Source organism: Seriola lalandi, unplaced genomic scaffold (assembly GCF_002814215.2).
Source record: "Seriola lalandi dorsalis isolate HSWRI2012SDOR001 ecotype SW California unplaced genomic scaffold, Sedor1 jcf7180002054469, whole genome shotgun sequence".
Lineage (NCBI taxonomy): Eukaryota > Metazoa > Chordata > Actinopteri > Carangiformes > Carangidae > Seriola > Seriola lalandi.
In genome coordinates, this window is record NW_019525022.1 from 657,101 (window position 1) to 684,758 (window position 27,658).

A 27,658-nucleotide genomic window follows, 5' to 3' on the forward strand; every position below is an offset into this window, starting at 1 on the left:
GGGGGGGGTTCAAAAACAACAGAAAAACACATCCTTAAAGACGGGTCCCCACTTTGATCCACCCACAGGGGCCCAGTCTGCCCCCTCCCCCCAATATTGTACCTTGCAAATGTCCTCTCTCAGTCTGAAGCCTTTTTCTCAGATCTCCTGAAAAACAGCCGACAACAAGACGGTCATTGTCCCAGTGGCTGTTTGGCTTCACTGCCTCAGAGAAAAACACATGCAGGAGAGTCGAAGCAACAACATGCCTCATTAAGCTTTCAGAAGTCGCTCTGCACATAAGCTTGAAGATGTGAAACCAAACCACTAATCAGCCAAAGAAATGGTTCAGACTAAATCCTCTAATCTTTGTGCTGATGCTTGATGTTATTGACTCGCTTCATTACAGGAATTCAGAATTTATTGTGCTGCTTGTTTTTCTTTCCATTCTAGATGCCAAGGAGTTATCCATCACCACTATAAAGGTATTGTTTCTTTGTGCTACTCTGTAGACCAACATGCCAAGGAAGCAGTGGCCTCATGCAGCTGTGAAACGTAGTTCTTGTTTATTACCCAGAGGGTCTGGCTTTTGTAGTCTCGTCATCATTTCTCTGTGGAACAACCTTTTGGACCAACTTTTTAACCAGATTTTCCTTTGAAAACATTTATCACAGTTTTAACCTCTGACTGTTTGTAACTACTTGTTCATTTGCACATGATGGCTGAGGTCAATAATACGTTCGTCTGGGGGTTGTTGCTTGTGCGTCTTTAGAAATTACTGTCACTTGTTCAACAGATTTGATTAAGTACATGGGGGCAGTGTATCAGGATATGAGGCGAGATCAGCAGCAGATTCTGAACAACCCACAGCAACGATGGAAAGTTTTAATGAGAAACTAACAGAGGCTTGTCACTGTCGACACTCGCCCTGTTCTCACCTGAATACCAATGTTATAGGAACCTTGTCAGCTGTGGCGATTCTAGAGTCTGTTGGGGCCCAAGGCGAGGCCCCTCCAATCAGGGTTCATCAACATTTAGTAATAAATCTGACACCAACAAACAGCCTCCTAACAGCCTGGGTCCCCAAACTGTTTTTTTGTCTGTGCTTGTTCACAAGCTGCGCCTCTGCATGTCAGATCTCTCACCCTGATCTGCCGCCTGGTGGATAAACTTTTCATTCCTCCTAGTAAAAAGCACGTAGCGCACGCTTTAGTTTACAAACAGCAGCTTCTTGTCTACACACGTGTTGGTAAAAGGCAAGTACATCCCGAGCTCACCTACTGTACAAGCCTTTACCATTATTACCAATATATTAGGTGTGTTCACTTTCAGTTTCACATTCACATGAAGTGGTTGAGATCATCTGAATAGACTGGTGGTTTGTTTACAACCTGTATGATGGTTCCCACATCTCAACAACGTCGGTGGGAATAATGAACTGGACTAAACTAAGCTGTACACTTCAAAAAATATCTTCAGAATGATTATCAAGTCCTTTCTGTCTATAATCCTAAAAACCACTGTTTCAAGAAAAAGACAGAATTATTTAAATATACATGAGTTGCAGTGTAACGTTTAATTAATCTTTCACATCCTGAGATTTTCCTTTTACTAAATCAAAGGGGGAACAAATTAAAAGCTACGAAAACTCAAATTATAAGATTTTACCTCACAACTTTACAATGGATATGCTCCTTTTTATAATATATGTCCTGCACATCTTCAAATCACCCACAGTGATCCCTCACTCTCCACAATAAAGCTGAGGTTGTTTGTTTTGTTTCCTCAGCAAGACCCGTACACCATGAGCAAAGGCTCTGAGCTGGAGGGCTACTGCATCGATCTGATCTATGAGCTGTCCAAGAAGCTGGGCTTCAACTACAAACTGCACCTGGTCAAGGACAATCGCTACGGAGCCCTGGACTCCAGCGGCAACTGGAACGGCATGATTGGTGAGGTCATCAGAGAGGTAAGTCAGAGACCACTCGACAATAGGCAGATCACTTACACTTACATTTATATTCTTAAAGCATGTCTGCATTAGTTAAATGTATACCCCTAGGTCTGCATATGGGGCCATGTGGGATCCCATTCTGTTTTAAAATGTCAAAGGAGAGATCAGTAAACCTGATATCTGAAACTGTCTGTCTATGTATAGAGACCCAGAGAGTTGAAAACCAATAAAGAAACAAAAGATTTTTAAATAAAGAAACATGTTGAAAATGGAGTTTCATCTATAAATGAACCAATACATACTGAAACATTTAAATAAATTATTAAAGCTCAACTCAAAGTACAAATATAAAAATACTATATCATTTATATATAATATTACACTAGAAGGAAACTCAGAGCACAGTGTCTACAGTATAGGGCGTGCAAATGGTAAAAAGAGAATGAAAAGGCACCAAATCAGGTACTAACAAATTCTATCAACACCTTTGACTGTGTAAGGTGGTTCCCGTTTCATCACTTGTCACTGTTGACTTATCAATAAGGTCATGAGCAGAAAAGGTCACACTGTCTTGTCTTTACAGACACGAGAAGTAAATGTACATTTCTCCCTTGTGACAGTTCTCTACTCAAATCAACTAAAATCATTATATCATACATAGAATAGACCATAATTTCCTTTGCATGTACCGTCCATTAGGAGGCTGACCTGGCTGTGGCCCCACTGACCCTCACTGCTGTCAGAGAGCAGTATGTGGACATGACCACCCCCTTCATGCAAACAGGAATCGGCTTCATCCTGCGAAAAGACTTGGCTTTTCAGGAGAGCACCTTCAGCCTGCTGTCACCCTTCTCCACCGACATGTGGGTCGGCATCCTCATCGCGTTCCTGCTGACAGGTGTCTGCATCTTCCTGGTGGGCAGGTGAGTGCAGGCTTCAAAACGTCCCCACAAACAGTTGGCTGATACTATGTCTCCATCTGCTGTAGCTGCTGGGACACAGAGGCCGTGTCCTCAGCACTGTTTGTGGGAATGTGTCGATTATCAGAGCATGAGGAGGTATTTAAATTCAAAATTTCAGCACCCCTTCTCAGAATCTGATTGGCCAACCCTGATGCCCCTCCCCACCAAGTCAGAAGGTGGTAGATACAGTAGTTGGCCCCCAGACTGATCCTCTGTATGAAGATGACATTTTCTGTTGTCAAAGAGACACAAAATAACTACAAAGAGATGTAAAATAATATAAAATGACTATTTAATACAGTAAATAATATTATATTGCTCCTATGTAGGAGGGGTGTGAGGGTTTTCCATACACTATCTGGTCACACATCCATCTTTCCACATCCTGATGTTAAATACAATTCTATTATCATAACTTATAACAGCGAATGTAGAAGACTGTGTGGCCTTGGCAGTGATTTCCTGCCAGTGCCTCCCCTGACTCGGGACATGTATGTCTCTTGCTGCTGTGAGATCTTTAGTATTTCCCTGCAGGATCAGTCCCACTGAATGGGCCGAGCCGGACGCAGACGAGCACAGCTTCACACTGCTGCACAGCTTCTGGTACATCACAGGAGCTCTCACCCTGCAAGGTGAGCCAGCAGTCAGCTGAAGGAGCCACAGTCGCTGCTGCCGCCTGCCTCTCTCTCTTCAACTGTGCTGTGCTGCAACCTCATGATTGGACAGTGGGTTACAATGGCGTTGGCAAATGTTTCACAACACAACTTCAATGACTCTGCAACATGTAAAACTGGTTGAAATGTTCAGTGTGGCGGCTCGAGGTTATGAATAAAAACTCAAAGGTTGCGGTAGATACAGAACAGAAAAGTAGATCAGTTATATGAAGAACAGCCCCATCAATCATTCCATCTTCTATAATTAGGATTTACAGTAGTGTAGTGTAAGCTACATTATCTGTATTTACAATCAATTACCTACAATTTATTTACCTATTTTTTTATTCCCAGTTCTGTAATTGTAGAGGAAAAACAGCATCGACAGCATTGTTAGTCGAACACGGTGCGATGCTTCGATAAACATGCTGCATCATGTATGAACCTCCTTCCTGTATTGTGTGTTAAAGGTCCCATATTTTTCACTTCTACTGTGTTTTATTTGAAGTGTTGATCCACAAGAAGATGTATTTGTGGTTTTACGAACCAAAAACCATCTCAGTGTAGTTTCACATCTCCTCTCTCAGGCTTCTCTCTGGAGCTCTAGTAACAGCAGGTCGGTTGGCTGACTGTTTTCTGAGTGATACAATAAAATATTGCAGATTTCAGGTAAACACTCAGAGAAACCAAATCCTGCAAGGTTGGATGGTGCGGGGCTTGGGGCATGTCTGAGAGTGTCGACTGCTTTGTTGTGACATCACAAAGTTACAGAAGTCCTGACGGCTGGGTTTTAAGGCTCAGTTTCTGAATACAGGCTGTGTGCATTTCTCTGCGGACTGAGCTCTTTGATACTTTCACAGTATTAATATAAAACCTAAACCTGCTTCATCTTTTTTTTTTAAACATGGAAATCTCACTTTATACAAATTGGGACCTTTAAGGTTTTGGCAAACTCAACTGTAATGATTGTAAATTTATTTCATGAATATTACGTTTTATCTTTAAAAGGAGTGTGCGTCCAGCCAAGCCTCAGCTGGCCACTGACTGCTGTCTGTGTCCTCTCAGGTGCTGGCCCTCACCCTAAAGCCCTGTCTGGCCGCCTGGTCAGCGCCATCTGGTGGCTCTTTGCTGTAATGCTGCTGGCCTGCTATTTTGGCAACTTCAATGCCATGCTGCACTCAAACAACAAACACGTCTCCATCAAGAGCTTTGAAGATCTCGCCAACCAGGATTTGATTGATTATGGCACAGTCGAGGCTGGATCCACCATGCAGTTCTTTAAGGCACAGCAGCTCCTGACTAACTACATGTTTATAGTCATTACAGCTGGTCTGAGTCCGGCTCACACAATTAAAACATGGGAGGATTGAAATGTTGTATCTTTCATTCTTTTCTTTCACAGAACTCCAACAACCCTGTGTACCGGCGTATCTCCCAGCACATGGAGCGTAAGAAGAGCTACGTGTCCAGCATGGAGGAAGGAGTTCGCCGCGCCCAAGAGGGAAATTTTGCCTTCATCGGTGAAGCAGTGTCCTTGGACTTGGCAGCGGCTCGCTACTGTAAATTGACCCGATCGCAGGAAGTCATCGCTATGAGGGCCTACTCCATTGCAGCACCTCTGGGTGAGTCCTCTGTCATCCTGTCAGGATGTTTTCTCTTGTCCTGATGAAAGCTGATGTTTCTGTACGCCATATTGTTATATTTTGCTGTAGTAGAAAATAAAACTTATAAAAACAGTTAAATTATTATTCTTATTTTTAAAGAAAAATGCAGCTTTTTTTTTTTCAGGTGAAGGAGGTAGGGGCAGATTCTATGTTGCCTGAGAGGCAAAATCCAGGGCAATAAAAGTGTGTAAATTGCTCACTACTGCTTGTAAAGCTTAAATGTGATGAGCAGGAGACTCGGATGAGAGGAATGATTGTCCCAGCTTTGTGTGGAAGACCTCAGGCCCATCCAACACCAGACCTGAGTGTGAGCCAGGTCTGATCAGCCAACATCAGCGATGGACCGCACTAAAGCAACTTAATGTTCATGGAGATGTTACACAGCCTCTTTGTTTTACCACCAGGTTCCCCGCTGGTCAAAAACCTAACCGTGGCCATCCTCCAGCTCAGCGAGTCCGGTGAACTAACATACCTGCGGGACAAGTGGTGGGCCAGCAGCTGCATGGGGGTCGACGGGGACCACACCTCCTCGGCCCTGCAGCCCAACGACCTGAGGGGCCTCTTCCTCCTCCTCGGCCTAGGACTGAGTGTCGGGCTGCTGCTGGCCCTGCTGGAGCTCGTGTCCAGGGCGCACAACCAAGCTAAGGATGGCAAGGTAGGGAAGAGTCTCACACAGTGCGATCACATCATGCACTGAGTTTGTTCCTGACTGTTTTCTTCTCGTCTTCCACAGAAGTCGTGCTGCTCGTTGTTGACGGCAGAGCTGAGCCGGAGGTTTGGCAGCGGAGGGGAGAGCGCAGAGCAGGACTGCTCTGAGAAGAGCAAAGCCTAGAGGGAAAGTTTACATATTAGCTTTTGATAAGATAAGCTGAGAGCCTCCGTCCTGCTCCATCCAACACACCAGCTTCCTGTGTTTCCGTAGTGACTGCCACGTGTTGTGTGGTCGTCCAGTATGTTTTGTACTCTTCCAGAAGAACACATTATCCACTAGCAGGCAGCTACACAGATTAGGCCACAAACCAAGGGACGTAGAGCTTCAAACTGCAAATACTAACCACTCTGATTTGTTGATATTGTTGAGTGTTGTTGTATCCTGTCAGATATCGATGTCCCACTCCCGACTAAAACACACACATCTCCTAGAGCTATCATAGTCTTATAACAGCTTCTACTTGCTTGTATTTTCCAAATAAATCCCTCGATATCCCAAATGTGCTCATGAGCTATTTTCCAGAAATGTAGTAAACAAAACCTCAAGGCTGATCTGATGACTGTGTAATGCAGCATCTTTACACACTGTGCAGAGATTATTTACCACATGTAAACATACATGTTTCTGTGTGTATATAGACTCTTGGACATCTTGTATATTCCAGGCTGGAACACAATAATTTGTTGATGCAAAATAGTTAATGAGTAACAACATCATGCTCTGTACGGTGGTGAGGTGGTTAGCCTCACAGCAAGAATGCTCTTGGTTCGAACCTGAGCCTTTGGCCTTTTGTGGGTTCCCACTGGGTACTCCAGCTTCCTCCACCAGTCCAAAGACATGCACATTAGGTTGATTTTAAAGTGCCCAAAGTGTGAATGTGAATGGTTGTTTGTTTTTAAATGTCAGCCCTGTGATAGACTGGCGACCTGTCCAGGGTGTTCCCGGCCCTTGCCCAACGTCAGCTGGGATTGGCTCCAGCCCCCGCGACCCTATCAGGATAAGCGGTAAGATGATAATAAGTTAATGGATGGATGGCACACGTCACCTCTCAGCTCACAGCTTGTTATGCACCTGTGTGACCACTTGGAGGCGCTATTGGATTTCTATTGGCGTGGAGCTCAGGAGGGTTTGTCTCTCGGTCACTTCACTGATCATGCTGTATATATGGACTCACAATGGATGTACATGCCTTCAGTATTACACTTGGTTAATAAGTTTGCTGAACACAATGTGTGAGTTAAAGGCTGCTGTCGTGCTGATATAACTCAGTGGCTGTTGGCACCAGTGATGCTGTTATGAATAAGATGAAAGCTGAGCTCCAACCTCGAGTGAACAACCAGGCAAAGCAGGCGACTGTCAGGGTCCCACCCTCAAGGGCCCCAAAGGCCCCAGATTCATATGTCAGTTTGTTTGTTTGAAATTTGATTAATTTAAAATCAGTTTGCATCACTAAAGCTTAGTATTAAATAAAAAGATCAGGGCGCTAAGGCAGATCCTGTCTCCCTGTGTTAGTGATTCTTTTACCACATCTAAATATGTCACAAAAATCTTTTTTATAATAATTTTTTTTTAAAACAAAAAGCATCTTTCCTCCTTTAAAACATCTAAATATTTTTGACAATGACCAATCCTGGTGGTCACATGAATCTATTCAATCAAATGTGACTGTAATCACTCTAACCCCATTGTACAAAACCGAACCTGACCGTTAACAACTGTAGCTAGAAGAGCAGTACCACAGTGGAAGTTGTGTGTTTGGATTTCAGCTGATAGCCCTGTGAAAACCGAGCATGTGGCTGAATGAGGAATGAGGTCTAATTGAACCACACCTCCTCCTCCTGCTCTGACAGCACAGGTGAGGGAGGTGAGTCCTCTGCAGTTCTTCATCTCCCGTCTCAAAGCTGCAAACTTTGCAAACTTGTCACCTTTCAGCAAAATTCGATGTTTTTGAAAAACTTGTACTTCGTCAGTCTTTCTCACTCCGTTGTATTCTTTAAAACCCCGGCCACATTGATCCAATCACATCTGAAGGATTTGACTTAAATCCCTCTGGTAACTAAACCCCACTTGCATTTTCCGTTTCACATGGAAACACGTCACATTACTGAAGATACAGATGCTCTAACTTCTGTTCCACTGTGACTTTAAGGTCCCTCTGTCACTCTGAGGAAGACTACGCTGAGGAAGCAGTCAACAGCAGCTGCTCTGTTCAGTGTGTGGAGGAAGGTTTTCAGGCATCGCTGTCAAAACCAGCAGCTGAACTTTTCAAAATAGTGGAAGGCAAGAAAAACTTCCCCTCTGTTATGCACGTAGTCATTGCAGTCACTGTGAGCGTGTTCATTGGTAAAACTGTCCTGTGTGGTTGTGTGAAATGACCTGCACTTGAACCTGCTAATCAGCTTCAGGAGTCATTGATTTAGCACCGGCAGGAGAAGCTGACGGCTGAGGCTGAGACGACAGGGGGTGGAGGCATGAGAGAGACGCAGAGAGGTGGAGGAGAAAAAGACCGGTATTGATTTGGTGGCAGGCAGCTCCTGACAGCTGCACTAAGCTAGCACGTACTCCTCTCAGCCACAGTCTGCAGCTCGGCCGACAGGGAAGTGCCTAAGAAGATTAGGCTTTATATCCCACAGATTTCCTGCCCCCCCCCAACCCCCGCCTCTGTAGCCCCACCATCCCATCCCCACACCAGCAAACACACTGTCTCTCTTCCACAATTAAATGCTTTTACGAATGTATATGAATGCAGATATGAGGACGGGGCATTTATGGCATTTTTTTTTTTAGATCATGTGGTCAACCAACATGACTCTATATTTATAGATATTATAGATATATAATTACAAATCAAAATCTTTGCCTGTGGATTTTCTCCGCTAAATCAGAACAAGAATCCTTGACATTCCTGACGGAACTGTTAAACTGAGCGACATTTGGACCGAGGTTATATCAGGCAGAAACTGGTTTTGTGGATGGTTTAAATTTCAGTTCATCTCTCGCTCTTGTTCCCTTGCTGAGGACCAGATGGACTCCTTGTATGAAAGAAAATTTCATTACAAGGGAGCCCATTGAAGGCAGGACATGAAGGAAAGCCAATTTGCTATTATGGATCTGAATGCAGCCCTAATACAGTGCATGGTAATAATGAAAGAGGTGGAGGGAAAGAACACAGATCACAAAATGGCTTTTTTTTCTTCTTCTGCTGACTCCATTATTTTCTGTGTCAGGACATTTTCGAGACGACCACTGTTGATTTTGTTACCTGCAGTTAAATGTGTTTGTGTCGTTTTACAACAGTTGACCTAAACAATGTTTCAGAGGTGGAAATGGTTTCACACCTGAATTATCTGAGTAGTTTAAAGAGAATTCATGGCTTTGGTTTAAATGATAAGACATATCATAGATCATAAACATCCTTTAGCTGCTTTTATTATAAGGGATCACAAGCCAAAAATGTTGGGAACCATTAGTTTATACTTTGACAATGCAGTTTAAAAGCTTATCATACTGTATGTGCCTTTATGTAGAATACAAGTTGAATCTGTAGAGCTGTCACATGACTGTAGTGCAATAAAAGGAACAATATTTCCCTCTGAAGTATAGTGGAGTACAAGTATAAAGTAGCAAAAAATGGAACTACTCAAGTAAAGTACAAGAGCACTTAAGTACAGTACTGGAATAATTGCACTCAGTTACTTTCTACCATTGGTTGCAGGGTCCTGGTGTTGTGCCTCCTGGTTCACTGTCATGGTTTAACGTTAGGGTTCCTTCCTTTCATGTTTGTTGACCGTTCAGCTTCTATCTTCTTGTTCTGTGCTTTTGTTTACCATTTTCTTAACACTTCTGGCTGTCCCTCGGTAACAATGGTAACCCTGCATCACAACGCTACTGAGCGGGAACGCACCTCAAAATCTGTGCACCTGTGAGGGTGGATGTTGAGATTGGGCCTACGTTAATGTTATGTGATGTCTCACTCACCTGTGCTTTTCCTGCTTTCACATCCACATGCATATCTGTTAACCAGCTCCTCAGCAGATATACTATATTATTACTCATTGCACATTCTGCGTTAGTGTCCTGCCTTATCACCTAATAGTTTTTGTGACCAAGATACACACTACTCAGGACATTTTACAGTGTAAAAATCAGCGTGTTTCTCCAGTGGATAAACTCTCAGACGTAGTTTGAATTTCTGTACTGCAGTTTCTTGTAACTGGACATCTGAGTCCCCTACCTGCCGCATTGAGATGGAGGTATTATTATCATATTGATTATCTGAAATTCTGCATGCTATCATTATCATCTATAGCACTGGTCGCAGATGAAAGTTTCCACTGTACAATAAGTAATAATATTTTGTGAGAAACATTCAGTTCCTGTGTTATTTTAAGATGTTTTGAAATTAAAATAGTCCAATAAAGAGTTTGAAAATCAGCATAAATGTAACTCTAAAGCTTGAAAGCCTCCTTCTGCCTTGTGTATGTTGTTTGAATTAAGATGTGAATGAATAAATAAGTGATGTACAATTAAAGAGAGGAAGTATCTCTTCCTCTCAATAACATTTCCAGGGTATGCTTGAACTTTTTAGGACTCATGTAAAAACGATACAGTATGTAGACTTTTGAATAATACAGGAATAAAAAAGAACAGTATACAGTAATCTCTCTCTCTCTCTCTCTCTCTCTCTGTCTCTCTCTCTATCTCTGTCTCTCTCTTTCTCTCTCTCTCTCTCTCTGAGCAGTGGCCTAGATTCCTCTCAGCCCGGTCTCTGCCTGTGCCGTAGCCGTGGGCCTGTCGATGCGATCAGAATTAGAAATTCTAATGGACGTGTCACCACTTTGAACTGCAGGCTTGAAGAGCTTTGAGTCTGGCGCTCCCTTGGATATGCCAGGCGAAGTCTGCACATTGATCCCTCTGAATTTGTTTGACTTTGACAGTCTCTTTCATTTCACCCCCCACCCCCACCTTCCCCTCTTCTCCCTCCTTCATTCATTTTCTCGCGTGCTGGCTCATTCTCTTTCTTCTTCTCCTTCTTTCCTCGGCACTCGTTTTTACTCTGTTTAACACGGGAGCAGTCATAGATGTGAACACACACACACACACACACACACACACACACACACACACACACACACACACACACACACACACACACACACACACACACACACACACATAGACACAAACACACACACACATAGACACAAACACACACACACATAGACACACACACACACATCGTTCATGTACCGTACAAATGATGTGCAGACTTCAGCAGTCTTACTGAAGTACAGCTCTCACTTCCCATTCAGGGAAGGTTTTCAATAGACTCTCTTTGACTCCAAACTTCTTAATGGACATGTAGTTTGGATTTCACTTCTTGGTGACCTCAGAATAACATTTTTAGATTAAAATAAATAATATTAGAATGTTCTGTGTTGGATCTTCGCCAGATAATGATAATATGGGGCTGTAGTTCTCCTCCACAGGGGGGTCAGAGGGCAGCAGTTCTGAGGCGTGTAGGGATTCAGGGATTTGCTCAAGGACATTTCAGCAGAGTGCGTGCTTTTTCAACACGGGCTAAAATCCAAGGCTGGAGACTGAAAGGTACGCTTGAAACAAACTAGTCTGAACAACCACATGTGAAGGCACACGTTTTTATAGCTGTTCCAAACAACTACGGTCAAAAGCTGGAGTGAAAGCACTGCCCTCGCAGTGCGCAGCGGGACACCATGAATTGTACAAATGGGAATAATGGCGCACACTTCAGGACAATATTTTCTCAAAAGCATTACTGGACTTGTACAAAATGTGACAAAAGTAGTTGGAAGAAAAAAATCCTGGCAGCAGCATGATCCCCCCTCAATAAAGAGCGGCAACTAATGTCGTTTTCCTGTAGAGTAAATGTTCACTTTCCTCAGAAAATGATCCTAGTTGTGGCCTAGAACACCAGGAACAGACTGGACCCCTGAAGTCCTTTAGTGGTCCCTTTGCCTAAAAGCCAATGGCTAAAGAATACCTTACTCATCTTGCCTTCCTCTAGCCCAAATTGTAATTGATAATCCCACCTGAGGTCATCCACAGTTTTGTGTGGACTTTTAATCAATACATATTGGAGAGAAAACCTACTGGTTGCCCGGCAACTTCACTGTGACGGATTTTTTTAAATCTCCGGTTTGTTTGCAAATTAAACAAAGAAGATAAAACATGTTAAATCAGTTAGCTTTAAAGGTGTAGCCTGGCTTGCTGTTTCCATCTGCTTCAAGTCTTTATGCTAAGCTAGGCTAACAACGTCCTGACTGTTATACAATAACAGATTTACAGTCCAGTATCATGCACCACACCCACTGTTGTTGTGATACATTATTTTCTCTTGAACATGAGCCATAAAGATAAGAACTTTACCTTTAACTTTGGACAAACTAGTTTCACAGTAACAAATATTAAATTGTGACTTAATGTGAAAAAAGTTTATTTTCCATAAGTTCTTATATCATATATATAAAATGCTACTACACCGCTGGTCTTCCAAACTGTCCTCCATTATAAAAACAAGCCAAGAACAAGTACGCATGTTTATTATTGTAACCGTGACAACCAAGGACCAGTATGCCTGCTGCCCTAGGGATACTCCTATATGGGTTGTATCAGAGGGTTGGAAAAACGACCTGTGTGGTTTTCCAGGTTGGAGGACTGGTTGTTTAAAATAGCAATTAACAAATAATCTCATCTCATCTTGCTCAGACCTTGGTTTCTGACTGTGTCACATTGAGTTTGCTCAGAATTGTAGATGTTCAAGCTTTCCAATGTTCTCAGCTTTCATGCTCAACTTGAACATCATGAACTGATGATGGAGACTACATATATTGAAAGCAAGTAATTGGACCTAAAGTTGAGATTGTTTTGTCAAATCATCTTTTACAATTGTCCATAGTTATTCCACTGGCAAACATGAAACGTGAAGAACCATGAAAAGTCTGCTTTTCAGCTTATCTTTTTGGGGGTTTAGAGTCGTAATCTTGTGATCATGTGGCAGAAAACCTCAGTTCTCAGCTCTCTTCTATAGGAGTTACCCTCTGTGCATATGTCTTACTGCTCTTTGGCCTCTCTCCTGTTAATACACATGTCCTATAGAGGCCCCTTGCTCTTTTCCTCAACCGCCAACAGACTGACTGACAGCCGCGGTGGAACAACAACAAGTAGGCGCTGTTTGGTGTTGGAGCCCCTTGTGAAAGGCTGTGACAGTCTAAAGGGGATCCTGCTGACACCAGGGGCACCCTACGGGGGTGACCCTGGGAACCCCTCGACCCCCTGCCTTACTTATTGATGTCCGCAGATGTGCCTGCCTGCTTGATAATGGCCTCCACTGGAGGAGCCCCTTACAGTCCCCGTCTATAAATCACACAGGGGACACAGAGCGAACGGAACCTTTTATGTGTGTGTGTATGTATTTTCAAGAATGTGTGTTTGGGCCTGTTTGTGTGTCTTTATATGCTTTATGTGTGTGCATACGCTGCGGGAGGAGCTCCATGTTGCATTATTGATGGTCCTAAGGGAAGGTTGAAAGTGTGAATAGTGACTGCGAGGTGGAGGAGGGAGAGGAGGAGCTGGGATCAGATATCAGAGTGCCTGGATGCATTAGGTAGGCCCACTAAGCATTGGCCTCCATGTCCAGGGACAGCTATAGGTTTCTATAGAATCTAATGCTGATAGGTGAGGTCCCTGGCGGACACCAGGGCAGTGGGTTAAGGAGAAGGAAGAAGGAGTGGGGCTCTGGATGTACACTGATGTGACATCTTTTTGGCAGGTTGTGGATGAACTGATGGTGATAGAATATGATTAGACTGAGGGAGACAATACTATATTTTCTTCTATCTATATGATCAAACACCAACCTCCACCTGAAAAATTACGCCGACACTTCATGATAATTGTACGGGGGGAAATTTCTTTCTAACTCACTTGTTAAATTTCATTAAGGCTTAAAATTATACATAATTGAGGGCGTGGCAGCTTTGAGTGACAGGTGGGTGAGCGTATGCTTGCCACAATCCGGCATTTACCGAAGTCTCTTCTCCACACACACCCCCATTAACCAGGAGTTAGACAGAGTCAGGCACTGCCAAGATGGCGACAGTGGAGCAGCTTCAGAACTGCTCCTCAGAAACCTATGGGTGATGTCATGGGGACTACGTCAATCTTTATATACAGTCTATGAATATGATCCACTCTACTCACAGCCATAAAATAACTACAGACAAATTATAGGACAATAAACCAGAATAAATGAGGAAAAAAACATAAATACAGATTCTTCGATACATGTATGAGTGGTTTGGTGAGGATGAAAACGATATAAATCATGTGATCTGGCCCTCACAGTCATAAGACTCTCAGACAGAGCGCAAAGACACACTGCTACTGCATCCAAAGTCAATGAAAAGACACAGCTGTGCACAAATAGACACAAATTAATTCTGGGCAATTGCGAGGCTTTATGACTCATATGTTCTCATATGACAAGAGTCAAAAGGAGAAAAAGTCTTCTGTATAACTTACACAAAATCACATTGTTCTTTTGAGGAACTTTTATTAAGAAATGATGATGTTTGCCCAATGCATGCTGGGATAGGCCTCATCCACACATGGATGGATGAATGAATGAGTGAACCCTTTTTTTAGCAAACAGTTCATTCCCCGCTGAGGTTATGTTCTATCAGGGGTATGGATATTGTGCATTGTGGGTATGCATATGCATGTGCTGTATGCCCATATGGGCGATACAGTGATGTACAGAGTTTGAATGACTGCCAGCAGTATGTTAATGCAGTGTATATTCCTCTGTGTATGAGCTACGCTGTGTTGTAATGGCCACATGTGTACATGGAAGGTGTCAGGTGGGTAGTTCTGCACCGTCTGATTCGTTGGAACCTGCAAGGACCTGACAAGGGTGTAAATTGCCCAGATTAGGCTTCCGGCAGCCGTGGCATCTGTTGGCGCTTCACGGTAATGACTGCTGTCAGCAAGGAGACCCCCCCTGCCCTGGTTATTGATCTTCCCTCTCATTTCTTCTGTCCCCATTGTTTCACAGCCTCCTCCCCCTCCTCCAGGCTGATCATCATTGCTTATTATGATTCCTAATGTCTGCTGCACCTGTGCTCCTCTGCTCGGTGCTCATGATAAACTTGCAGGTTTATGAACTCTGGACTCTTCTCAATCATACTTCATTTCTGTTGGCTTATTTTGAGGAGTGTGCAGAGACTGAGGTGCTTGCCAGGCTGGTAGTGGCCTTTCATTATATCCTGGATATTTGCCAGTGTTGGCCTGTTCCTGTATGATACAGATATGATGAAGTTTGTCTTAATAATCAGTTTGTATTCCATATGAAAGGAACAGGACATGAGAGTGATTCTGTGAGATACTGACACTGCTGTGATGACTCCTGGGAGTCATCCTTTCTCCTGACTGCAGCTGCATTAATCTCATGGTGTAGCATGATATTGAGGATATTATTGCTTTGATTTGGACATTTTGCATGAACCTAAACAAAGACAGACCTTTGGGTTTGTGTTGTGTCTATAGTCTGGTCCTCAGCAGGTGGACTGAGATCTGGTGACTGATTCAGCCAGTCTAGGATATTCCACCTCTTCTCCCTGAAATGTTCTTTGGTTTCTCCTGCTGTATGTTTTAGATCAATTTCCTGCTGAATGATGAAATGTTGTCCAATGAGTTTTTATGCATTTGTCTGGATCTGAGGCACAGACTGCTCCTGTGGACCTCTGCAATCATCCATTACCAGTGAAATCATCATTAAATACCAGTGTGTCAGTTCCAGTGGAGCCATATACCCACTATGTTTGACAGATGAGGTGAAGGCTTTGGGTCACGAGCTGTTTCTTTCCTCCTTCCATCATTTTGATAGATGTTGATTTTTGTTCCATGAGTCCATACAATTTTGTTCCGCAGCTCTACTGGTTTCTTATTGTGTGTGTTTGTGAACTCTAGTCTTTCTGATTTTGAGGTTGACCAGGGGTTTGTATCTTGTGGTGAATCCTCTCAGGTTCTGCTCATGAAGTCTTCTCTTGTTCGTTGACAAGGAAACGTGTCCACCTACACCCTGGAGAGTGTTCTTGACTTGCTGTTGGTCTTTTGCCATTGTCTAGTTTTCCTGTGCACACCTGATTTTTTTTTTTTAGAAAGTACAAAACTATTTTACCTGAACACAAATACATTATTCCCATTTCAACCAGTCCTTTTCCAACCCTTTGATATGACCCATGGGAGTTTCTCCTGAAATAGCACCCTAGGGCGGCAGGTGTACCCGACCTCAGTTGTCATGGTTACAACAATAAACATGGCGGTCATGGCTTGGTTAGGTTTAACCACAAAAACTACTTGGTTAGGTTTAGGAAAAGATAGAGATTTGGGTTAAACACCTCCTTAAGATTTAACTATCTTTGTTGTCATGGTTACAACATCAACATGTGGTTTCACATGGGAATCAAACGCTGCTCTCTTGTGTCATATTCTTATGTTTTGTTGACTCATCCATCCACCACAACCTCATCCTGACGGAGGACTTTCTCGCTCTATATACTACGTCACCGAACTTTTCCCTTTGCTCCTGTTATAATAACTACAGTCACTGGATGTCACTTAGCAATAAAACGTAACTCTGTGTCATAATTACCTGCTGCACAGACGACCTATGGGCTCATTTTTTACAGGAGGACAGTCTGACACATTTGCACAGGTAACATGCTCTGAACAGAAAAACATTCACATTTTCCTGGTTTCCCACTTGACACAGTTTAACACAAAAATCACTCTCTTTTCTCTGAGGGTCACAATCAGCACATTTCTGTCTTGAAGTGGTGTCAGGATCTGACACTGAAAGTTACATTAATACTGTAGAAAGATTCAGTGACAAAAGACAGAAACATTCAAACTCTTTAATTCATGGTGATGTCAGTTTGACAACCTTTTGCACAGCCCTTCAAACGCTATGTTGCCAAGTTCTGTGAAGAGAGGATTGGGTCCCAGCATTGATATTGATTTTCAGCAGCAGGAGAAGTACAGCAACCTTGATCTGAAAAGATACCCAAAAAATTCAGTTCACCCCGCTTTGAAGTCTAACGATGTGATTCAAAACCGAAAAGATTTGTGTGGTCCAGGTTTTCCCTCAACTTCATCGTGTTTATAAATCCTCTGGAAAAAGTCTAAAAATGTTTCTTCATGATGCAGAGCGACATGACAAGACACAGGCTGTGACTCTCACTGACAGCTGCACAATGTATCATGATTATGATGATGTGATAACTTCATACCGCAACATGACATGACATGACATTACATGACACAACATGACCCATTTTGTCAGGCAGATAACTGGCATGCATGCTAATAGCACACACAGTGTATGCATGAGCTGGGACCTGAGTGGTCTCCTGGACGCCTGTGAATGCCCACATCTGATGTTGTATGCTAATCTGCTAACCTTGAGGGCGCCATGAATGGAAACCAATGCGAGCGAGCAAGGGAGAGCTGTCTTCTCTGCTCCAAATGCTTTGACCCGATCTGCTGAATTTCCAGCTTGCACTCAAGGGCTGTTAATGAATGTGTGGAGTTGTATGAAAATCCACAGTCGGTATAGAAACAGGGTTTTTTTTTAGCATAAGGCATGGGGGGAGAAAGTGAATAGTCTTGATTAGACATTGAAATCTGTTTGTATATGGCAGGTGGCGCATGAGAGATGGTGAAGGGAGGTGACATCTTGGAGGTCATCCAGGACTGAAGCACAACTGCAGACAGAGGAAGAGAAGACAACAGGTGACAGACAAAAGAGAAGCTGCTTGGCACACAACACAACCTGGTAACCTCTGCACACGATAAGCTGTGGTTTACTTGTCTCAGTGAAAGAGTCTGAGTTTCTTAAATAGAAAATCACATTCGCTCTCATGATATCTGAATACATTTCTCTTGGAAAGTATTAATTGCACCATTGTGAAACCCCTTCATAACAGCCTGAAGGACTTTAAGATGAACAATGCGAGGAAGAAAACCAGAGGAAACATTAAAACTCACACAGTCAACTGAGGTTTTATACTTTTAAGAAAATCAACTTTGGGGTTGTTTAAATTACTTTAAATTACTTAAGCTTGTTTTCTTGTAATGTTGAAGGATAAATCCAGTGTGTTATAAGTCAGGTCTTGAGTGAGAAAGGTCCTCTAGCCTTTGTTGTTTGACAGAATAATCCTGACTCAAGGTCCACTTACTAGCTTTTATAAAAAAACACTTGTACACACTAGACACTTATATATAGTCACAGTTTTTTTCAGCAATCAGGTGCTTTTAATCAGTTATTGTGAAGATAAGAGACCTAAGAATTAAACTTTGGTCATATGATGACAACACAGATGTGCCAAAAACTGCAGTTCCTCAAATGACAAAATATACATATCCTGGCAAAATAAGAAATAAAAATTCACTTGCCTTTCGGGGCTTCTGTACCTTTCAAATGATACGCAAGAAGAAAGTTCATTGATCCAAAGGTTTGCATATGAACCACAAACACTTTTCCAATTTCTAGCAATGAGACGTTTCACTTGTAACAGGCGGAGGTGGACCAATTTACTTTCATGAGTTCTTAGGGAGAATGTTTTTGGGAGAAGACTATACAAATCTCTGGGCATACAGCGATGTCTTTGTGGATAATGTTAGAAATTGTGTCAATTATTCCTTTCCAAAAGCCCTGTATGTATTTACACCTTCACATGCAATGGACATTTTTTCTCTGTTCTACATCTCATACGACTGTCTGGGATATTGGAATTGAATTTATGTATGTCGTTATAAGGCAATTATATTGGATCAATTTAAATGTACTATTAATAGATCACTTTTGTGCTTGAGGACGAGCTTTTCATGCTCTGTAATATCTGTCTCCTTCTATACTTTCTGTAGTTCAGGACAAACACAGTTCTCCTCTAAAGTTGGAGATTATTAAAGAGATTTGGGGTGTGCTGAGTTTGAGGTTTCATTCCAAGCAAAGTGATTTCGATCATTTGGCTGCTGTTGGCTTGTTTACAATCTGTCTGATCATCAGACATGCTGCAGGATCCAAATCTCAGCAATTATGTTGGTGAAAACGATATTATCAAAAATGAGAGCTAAACTGTGGCAAACCCAGACAATCCAATAAGCAGTAGTTGTAGGTGCACTTTGAATGCATTGGTTATGAGTTTCTCCAAACCAAGGAGCAGGGTCCTGCAGATATCAGCTGGCATCCAAATGTCTGATGTCTCTCCAACATGGTCTGCCAGCCTGCTGAAGAAAGCCAAGGACATCACAGAAACCGCTATCCAGACACCCTCGTAGGTGATGATATTCCGTGCCAGCTTTGGATTTACATAGCAAAATGACACAACCATCTGATTTGGATACCTGACACAATCCCCTCAGTCCGTTCATTATGAATTGAAAAAAAATCAGTGGATTGGTGCATCGCTCTCAAACAAGCCCACACTCAAACTGATTCAATGCTTCTAAATCCATGAGAGGTGGGGGAACAAATGTACATGTCAGGAAAGAAAGGACCCTGGTCTGATTGTCTGCCAACCTGTGTGCTCCTACGCTCTAGTCATGTTTGTTGGTGACTAAAAGGCAGTGACAACATCCTTTTACAAAATACCACTCATGCCAGTATGTCTGTAATGCCATCTTCTTTTAGCTGTTCAGACATGGCTGCTGTATAGCTGCCTGACTTTAATCCTGTTTTTGGCCCCATTCTGTTGTGAACACTTCTCGCAGAGCAGGATGTACTCGGGCTAAAATGGTATTGTCTGTGTCTCTCTTGTCAAGTTTGCCAGAGGGATTTCAACAGAACCTAGACAGAAATGTTGGCTGTATGCATCATTGTGGTTTAGTGAGGGTAGGACTGATTTTCCCAATAGTAAATCCACTTTGCCACCTTATCTCAAGCACTTAGCTATATGAAAGTAAAAATGAAGGAGAATGTTAGACTCCTTATTCAAACCTCTGTTCTTGATGTCTTTTGAATATTGCAAAGCTCCATCGAACTTCAGCTTTGACCTACTATACTTACATTTACATTTACTCATCTATGATGCTTTTTTCCAAAGCAACTACCGGTAAGGGACATCACTAAAGCTTCAGTGAGGTAGGAGACCTTGATGTATAAGCACTAAGTACTACATCTATTCAATAAGTGCCAGGAGATCAGGTCAAGAAGCACTCCAAAAGTACATGGTATATGTTAGTCAATGGAACGAAACAAGAACAAAAACTTCTTCTTTCACATTGAAGTCCACTCTCCTGTGACGCATCCATCCACAACAGCCTCCTCCTGACAGGGACTTTGTCGCTCTTCATACTAAGTCACCGCACTTTTCCCTTTGCTCCTGTCATAGTTACAACAGCCACCAGATGTCGCTTCACAAAAAAAGGAACTATGACGACCTATGGGCTCGATTTTTACAGGACAGTCTCCTTCAAAAGATTCTTGAAGATAGAGACGGATGCTGCTGCTCTGATAGCATTTGGTACTGGCCCAACGGAGTCATCCTGATATCCAGGTGTTTCTGCTGCAGTTACAACTGGGTTTAACAGTGATGACTTTGTTCCAATAATAACCAAAGAGCAAAGTCATCTTTCTTGAGTCATTCATGGTTCCGCAACAAAGTGAAATTCATTTTTGTGGAGCTTCTAAAAGAGCACGGAGTAAACCTTAAAGTAGGTGTTAAAGAGGCAGGAGGATGATTCATTTAAGCACAAAGTATTTCATAAGTACAGAACATAAATGTCTCCTGAAATGTGTCATCACACCTTGAAAATCTCTAATTGCATTAGAGTATCTTACAGAAGCTGCCAACCTAAAACCAATCCTGTTTGGCTTCCAACCAAGAGATTTAGTGTCTGAATGCTGCTTCAGAGACTGTCCTACCCAACAGCAACACAGCTCTGGCAAAAACAGCTTGTCTCGTCTGCCTTTAAAAACCTGTATTAGTCAAACTTTTGTTCTCATAATGGCAGAGGCAATCTCACTATCTCTGTCTGTCTCTCTCGCCCGCTTTCCTCCACTTCCTGTCTCTCGTCCTCCACATTTCCATCTCCCTCTCTTCCACTCATACTTACATTACTCCTCTCCCACCTCTCTCTCTCTCTCTCTCTCTCTCTCTCTCTCTCTCTCTCTGCCTTCACTTAGTGGCTTTCAGGTTGTCATCCAGCCTTTGATGGAGAGAGCCTGTGAAAGCTCCAGAGGACCTGCTGCTCTCCCCCACCACGTTAGCGTTAGCGGTGGTTAAATCGGGCCCGGTGGCGGAGGCTGACTCGTCGCTCCTGGAGGGCGAGTGGGAGTCTGGAAGCTGATCAGACGGCCCGGCGCTCGGGGGCGGAGGAGCTGCCACCTCCAGCTACCTGGACGCTGAGGGGAGATAGTGGTGCATATGGCAGCAAGCCCTTTAGTCACACTCACACTGACTCATACACAGGCGGCTGGATTCAATCACCCCCGTTCTTTGCTTTAATATAGCTCATTCTGTATTTTCTTTACATCATTTCTTGTTTTCTTGTAAAACATTTATTTTGTAGTCAATTTTAGCTGATGTAAATGTATTCAAGGCAGTGAAATACGTTTTTCAAGTTCTTCCTTGTGCTCCGTGTGTTAACTGTTTGGAAATGTCATGTTTTGGAGTTGACTGTTTATACATCAAAATCCCTGTCAGTTGGCAAATCTACACTCATTTCAAAAGTGCTGTGGTTGCTATCAAACCCTGAATCCACAGACAGTTTTTATGAAATCTTGCGCCCATTCAAATGGCACATATTGTTTAGAGGACAACTTTGCAATGGCATATGTCTGTGTAGAGTTTGTCCTGCTAGCTAAATCACTTTAAATCCTCTTTTTTTGTCATCATTTGCTTCTCTCTCCCTCTCCCCCCATCTCTCTTCCCTCTCTCTCTCTCTCTCTCTCTCTCTCTTTCTCTCTCTCTCTCTCTCTCCCTGAGGGGCTTATTTCAGGGATACCAGAGAATTTTCCAGGGCCAATTGCCGTGAGAGCCTGCGGCTGGCTGCTACGAAAATCAAGAAAATGCCTAGAGTGCCACCGGCTCTGTTAGTCTTTACTTAACTTAACTTAAAAGGCTGCTCGGTTTCTGTGATACACTTATAGGATTTCACTCAGGGATCCCATGAGTTTTGGGGGGAAGATGTGACTCTATCAGGATTCACAGACATCTCAATTAGTTGTGGAGGGTAGGGCCTCGCAGCACAGGGATACCACAGCTCCTTGTGGAGTTCGGAGCCAGTGGGCTGGTTTGTGAACAGGATGTGGAGGAGGCGGACATTCAAACAGCAGAAAACAATTTTAGGAACAAATACTAAGGTACTGGGGACCAGGAAAGTACATTTTTAGAACTTAGGAAGTAAATGTATGTGTGTGTCATGGTAGCCTAATGGCAACGTAGCTTTTCTTACTGAACCTGTATCCAATGTAACTGACGCAGAGCTTTCTGATAATGGCCACATGGGAACATCAGACCATTAAAGGTTCTGTAAATGATCATCGCTGCCACTAGATTTTGCACTATATCACAAGCAACTCAGACCAAAACAAATGCTTCTCTGCCACACCTCCGGCCTCGCTTCATGTTCTCAGTCAGCAAGGTGTAATGAAGCCCAGTGAAGACGAACACTAAACACACAGCAAGAAGCACAACTGAACAAAGTTACCATGTACAACAATCTAGCCACAACCCTCAGCCTCAACCTGTGCTAACATTGCCGTGATGTGCTCCACGGCAATGCTGACAGTTAGCAGCTGACAGCCAGCTAGTGATAACAACATTAGCCGAACAAATTGATTATATCATTTACCATTTCACCTGAACACTGCATACTGCACCTGTGCCTGGAGCCTGGAGCAAGGCTAGATTTAGAACAGCAATAAAAGTCTAAAGCACGTGTAGTTGCCACTAAAATCATGACAAGAACAAAAAAGTTGATGCTGAAATTATAAATGGTGGCCCCAAGAGAAAGAAACGAAGAATTCACCAAAAATATTTGGATTTGTCCTTCAGGAGTGAATATCCACAACAAAATGTGTAGAAATCACGGATGTAGACTGAACCACAGCAGCAGAAACCACACGCACAGCCAAGCAGAGCAGCTGCAGCTTTGCTCACAGCCAGAGGCAACAAAGTTCAACTTTTTTGGAGTAATGAGCAATAAATGCATCACATCATCTCTTCTGTCGGAAGTACCTGCAGAGCACTTCCTTAAACTGGCCGTGTATGAGAATATGACTGGACCAGGGGGAACGCAAAACTTAATGTGAAGGAAATCAAAAGTTCAGAAAAAAATTTCCCACCATGACTCCATAGTAATCATTGGCAATCTTAGCCAGGAGAAATGATAATAGTCTGAGATTCACAACAGGATTAACTGCACGTTACAGGATTTTAAAGCTCCCATATTTGACACTTTCCCACTGTTTTATTTGAAGTGTTGATCCATAAGAAGAGATATTTGTGGTTTTAAGAACCAAAAACCATCTTAATGTAGTTTTACACCTCTTTTCCCAGGTTTCTCTCTGGAGCTCTGGTATCAACAGGTCTCCATTACAAGTCAAAGTACTGCACCGAAAATGTTACTCAACTTAAAGTATGTGAGTATAATCAGGAAAATGTATCAATCATCACAAATAAGTGAAACAAGTACTCATGCAAACTTCTATGATAGCTTCCGTAGTGAATAATCATTACTTTCATAATGGATCAATCAGCTTATTATTTTGTGATTATTCAAAGGATTAAGTTTGTAAAACTGTGTCCAACCAATAGTTGGACAAAACACAAACAAACAAATAATTAATAAATAAATAAATAGATAATAACACACAAACTTAAGTACAAACCATTTTTTTTCAACTGAGCATCTGTCTCAGCTTTGACAGTAAAGAGCTTGCAGTCATGGTTTAGGGGCCAGACAACAGTTTGATATGAGTTTTGGTTTGATTCATCCAGTGTTCCAGATAGACAACTTTTGTTAACTTGATCATTTGGTTTACTCTTATTAGTGGTTGCAAAGCAGTGCTGGTCTGAGGTTGAACAGTACTGTTTGATCAGTTACAGTGTCAGGACCAGCTGACCGATGGGACTCTTGTGGGGGAATTCCACTTCTCTCTCACTTCAATTCAATTCAATTCATTTCAAAGATGATTTATTGGCAACGAGAGAAACAAGTTTAGCAAAGCATCAGAATACAATTTACAAAAACACTAAATATGATATCTGTGTTGTAGTAGTAATACTCTATAAAAATTGTTGAAGTGCAGGCAAAGATTTCTGTTTGAATGAAAACATGTTTCTTGGGCAGTAGCCGCTGCGTTTTAACTCGTGTGTCACTGAGTTCTAAATAGAACAGAACTCAACACAATAGTGAGTTCTACATGGTGTTATGATGTCATAAGATGTACAGGTGTAGAAGCAGATTTTTGGTGAGTTTCTTGGTCATTTCTTTATCAGCACTGAGAGATACATACACACATTTGAGACAAGAGTCATTTGTAGAAGACATACACACGTTTTGAATTTAAGAAGACTGAAAGTTCACACTCAGCCTAAACTGAGAAGATCTGACTTTGAAAAAATGTCATCATGGCCGAGCTCTGACACCCCTGGTGCATCAGGTAAGATAGACTAAACTAACAGACAAAATTTATGCTGAATATATCTGCTATGAAAACACAGTGGGGACACCATTGTGTTCTCAAACATCAAGTTTAAAACCTTAAATGTAAAACAGGACAGAGCAGCTCTGTCACATTATGCTGGACACGATGGTGTACAACACCAGGATCTGTTTTCTTAAAAAAAATACATCCGTTGAATTTTGATACATTTTTATTATTCACATGGTCTTAAAATGACAACCACAGAAGTACAAGGACAGGACTCATGGTGCAGCTGTGTGTTTGTTCATGTTGTGTTGACTGAATGACCCACACACACCGAATACACTGACTTCACATATTTTGTCTCCATGTTCACCTTCTGTCTCCACAGTCACACTGACAGCACCTGAGGTTCAGGCAGGTCAGACTCTGTTCAGCAGCTCCTCTAGTTACTCCGTCCTAGAGTTTATTGGTGAAGGCTGCTTTGGTAAAGTGGCCATGTGCCAGAATCTGGCAACAAAAGAGACAGTGGCTGTTAAGATCCTTAAGCAGGATCTTTATTTTATTCAGGACGCTGAGAAAGAGGTAGATCTTTTTGCTCCCTTTGATTATATTCCTGTGCTCAGGTTTTGTCTGCTCTATCAGATTATGTATCACAAGCTGTTGATGTCTTTCCTTTGCTTTTCCCTCCAGGTGTCCATATTAAAGGTCATCAGTGTCCTGAATCCAGACCACATTAATGTGGTTAAGTTCTTCGAGCGATTTGAATATATGGGACAGGACTGTCTAGCATTTGAAATGCTGGACGTGAGTCTCTATGATCTGTTCGAAGTACGAAACTGGAAGTCTCTGTCTTTGAGGGAGATCCGACCAATCGCAAAGCAGGTATGTAACCATATTGAACCAATCATCTTTTATTTTACACATTTAATACTCATCTGTGATGGAAACCCTAGCCCAAAACCAAACCTCAAACAGCAGTACATGGAAAACTTAATATCAAACATGTCTTTCTTCTTTTGTCCTGCAGCTGTTGGTGGCCTTGGACGCCCTGAAGGGTCTCGGTATTCTGCATACCGATATCAAACCAGACAACATTATGTTTGTTGACAAGAAGGACCAGCCCCTCAGAGTCAAATTAATAGACTTCGGTGAAGCCATTCCAGCCTCGAAAGTCCGACTTGGGCTGGAGCTTCAGCCGACTGGTTACAGGTGGGTAGCAGAGCTACACAGCTCAGCTGGTGTCATTATTCCTGATAGTCACATTATTCAGCTTTCCAACAAATTTCTCATCTTTGGCTCATGTCTTCCCTCCTCAGGGCTCCTGAGATATCCCTTGGCTTTCCCTTCACCGAAGCTATAGATGTGTGGGGAGTCGGCTGTGTCCTGGCCTTCCTCTACCTCGCTCAAAACCTCTTTCCTGTCGACTGTGACTATCAGATGGTAGGTCATCTACCTCAGACAAATGTCCAGAACCAAGTGGAGACTTCATGCAGAGTGTCAGCTGATGTGATTTTGTATATTCTGTCTCCAGATGAAGTGCATGGTTGAGTTTCTGGGTCAGCCGGAGGACCACCAGCTCCGTGCTGGGATATATACCCAGTACTATTTCAGTGAGGAGGAGGCTGCTGGCATCCCAACATGGAGGCTGATGGTAGCATAACCTTGTTCTTCTTTGTTCCACCTGGTTCATCCATTTTATTTGAGCTCTTTTAAAACTTTTCTCATATATATTTTGTTCATTCAGACGCCAGAAGAATATACAGCTGCCAACAATGTGAAACCAGAAGAGCGGCACACCTTCATTGCACTGCCCAGCTCTCTGGATGACCTGGTTAATGTAGGTACTCTCTGCTGTGTTGAGCAAGTAATGGCTGAATCAGTACCAGTTATTTATCTGTCTCTGGGAAATAGCAGCTAGATTAGTTTACCTGAATCTGTTTCCAAATTCAGATCTACCCAGAAAGGGAGGCAGCTGAATTTGAGGACCGGAGGGCTTTTGTAGACTTCATGAAAATGTTGCTGCATCTTGATGGGGATCAGAGAATCTCTCCCTGTCAAGCTCTACAGCAATCGTTCATCACAATGACCCACCTGACAGGGTACATTGAGAACAGAGCCTAGTAAGTGACCACGTTTCTGTTCACACTGGTAGTAGAAAACACATGAGGTTTGATGGACTGATTGCTTTATTAATTGACTAACTCATTCACTAATTGATTGTCATGCTTCTTCCAGTCTGACCACCTCCCAAATTATGATGAGTATCTGCCCAATGGAGGACTCAAACAGGGTAAACACTTGTGGCTCCAAAGGTGAGGCCACCAGGTCATTTGATGGAACCAAAGCCACTGTCTCCTATGACGATGGTCCCTTCACTGGGTCATCTGATGGGGTTCCAGTCGCTTCCTCCAATGAAGAAGATCCACCTGTTTGGTATTCTGATGGAGAACTATATTCTCTCACAAATGATGAAGATCCAGATGCCTGGATTTCTGATGGAGAACTATATTCTCTCGCACATGATGAAGATCCAGCTGCCTGGATTTCTGATGGAGAACTACATTCTCTTGCACATGATGAAGATCCAGCTGCCTGGTCTTCTGATGGAGGACTAGATTCCCTCGCACGTGATGAAGATCCTGCTGCCTGCTCTTCCAATGGAGCAAAGCCAACAGACTCCACTGCAACAGCCTCATCCTCCTCTGGTCATCCCAAAAAATTGCTGCAGAGGATTAGCAGATTTTTCAGTCGAATCACAGCTCCCTTTTCCTGCTGGGGTTCAGTTGTGGAGGACTGATTTCTTATTCATAATTTCTGACTTTTGATGATTTACTTTGTGTCTTGTCATTTTACTTCGTCACATTTTGTAAATACAGTTGACTGATTGATTGCACTGCAGACTATCTTCATTACTAAAACACATTTACATTTTACACTTACTCATTTGTCAGATGCTTTATAAGTTACAAGGGAGGGAGATCATTGAAGCTTCAGTGTAGTAGGAGACCTTGGTGTAAGTACTAAGTACAACACCTCTTCA

At 42.6% G+C, this 27,658-nt stretch overlaps 2 protein-coding genes across 3 annotated transcripts in view; both read left to right on the forward strand.

Annotated features, from left to right (window-relative positions):
* Window positions 1–6,423, forward strand: part of LOC111658848 (putative glutamate receptor) — an 8,462-nt gene extending 2,039 nt beyond the window's left edge. For both annotated transcript variants that reach the window (XM_023411523.2, XM_023411522.2), the window contains exons 3-10: window positions 433–464; window positions 1,769–1,948; window positions 2,633–2,856; window positions 3,430–3,527; window positions 4,614–4,831; window positions 4,951–5,170; window positions 5,617–5,867; window positions 5,946–6,423. In XM_023411523.2, the coding sequence (XP_023267291.1) occupies window positions 433–464; window positions 1,769–1,948; window positions 2,633–2,856; window positions 3,430–3,527; window positions 4,614–4,831; window positions 4,951–5,170; window positions 5,617–5,867; window positions 5,946–6,044 (1,322 nt within the window). In that variant the 3' untranslated portion in view covers window positions 6,045–6,423. The remainder of the gene's footprint in view (window positions 1–432; window positions 465–1,768; window positions 1,949–2,632; window positions 2,857–3,429; window positions 3,528–4,613; window positions 4,832–4,950; window positions 5,171–5,616; window positions 5,868–5,945) is intronic.
* Window positions 6,424–24,590: 18,167 nt separating this feature from the next.
* Window positions 24,591–27,233, forward strand: LOC147818819 (homeodomain-interacting protein kinase 1-like). The gene is made up of 10 exons (XM_087175405.1): window positions 24,591–24,630; window positions 25,007–25,200; window positions 25,309–25,500; window positions 25,646–25,827; window positions 25,935–26,058; window positions 26,150–26,269; window positions 26,363–26,455; window positions 26,569–26,738; window positions 26,854–27,100; window positions 27,147–27,233. The coding sequence occupies exons 1-10, from the start codon at window positions 24,591–24,593 to the stop codon at window positions 27,231–27,233; spliced, it is 1,449 nt and encodes a 482-aa protein (XP_087031531.1).
* The last annotated feature ends 425 nt before the right edge of the window (window positions 27,234–27,658 follow it).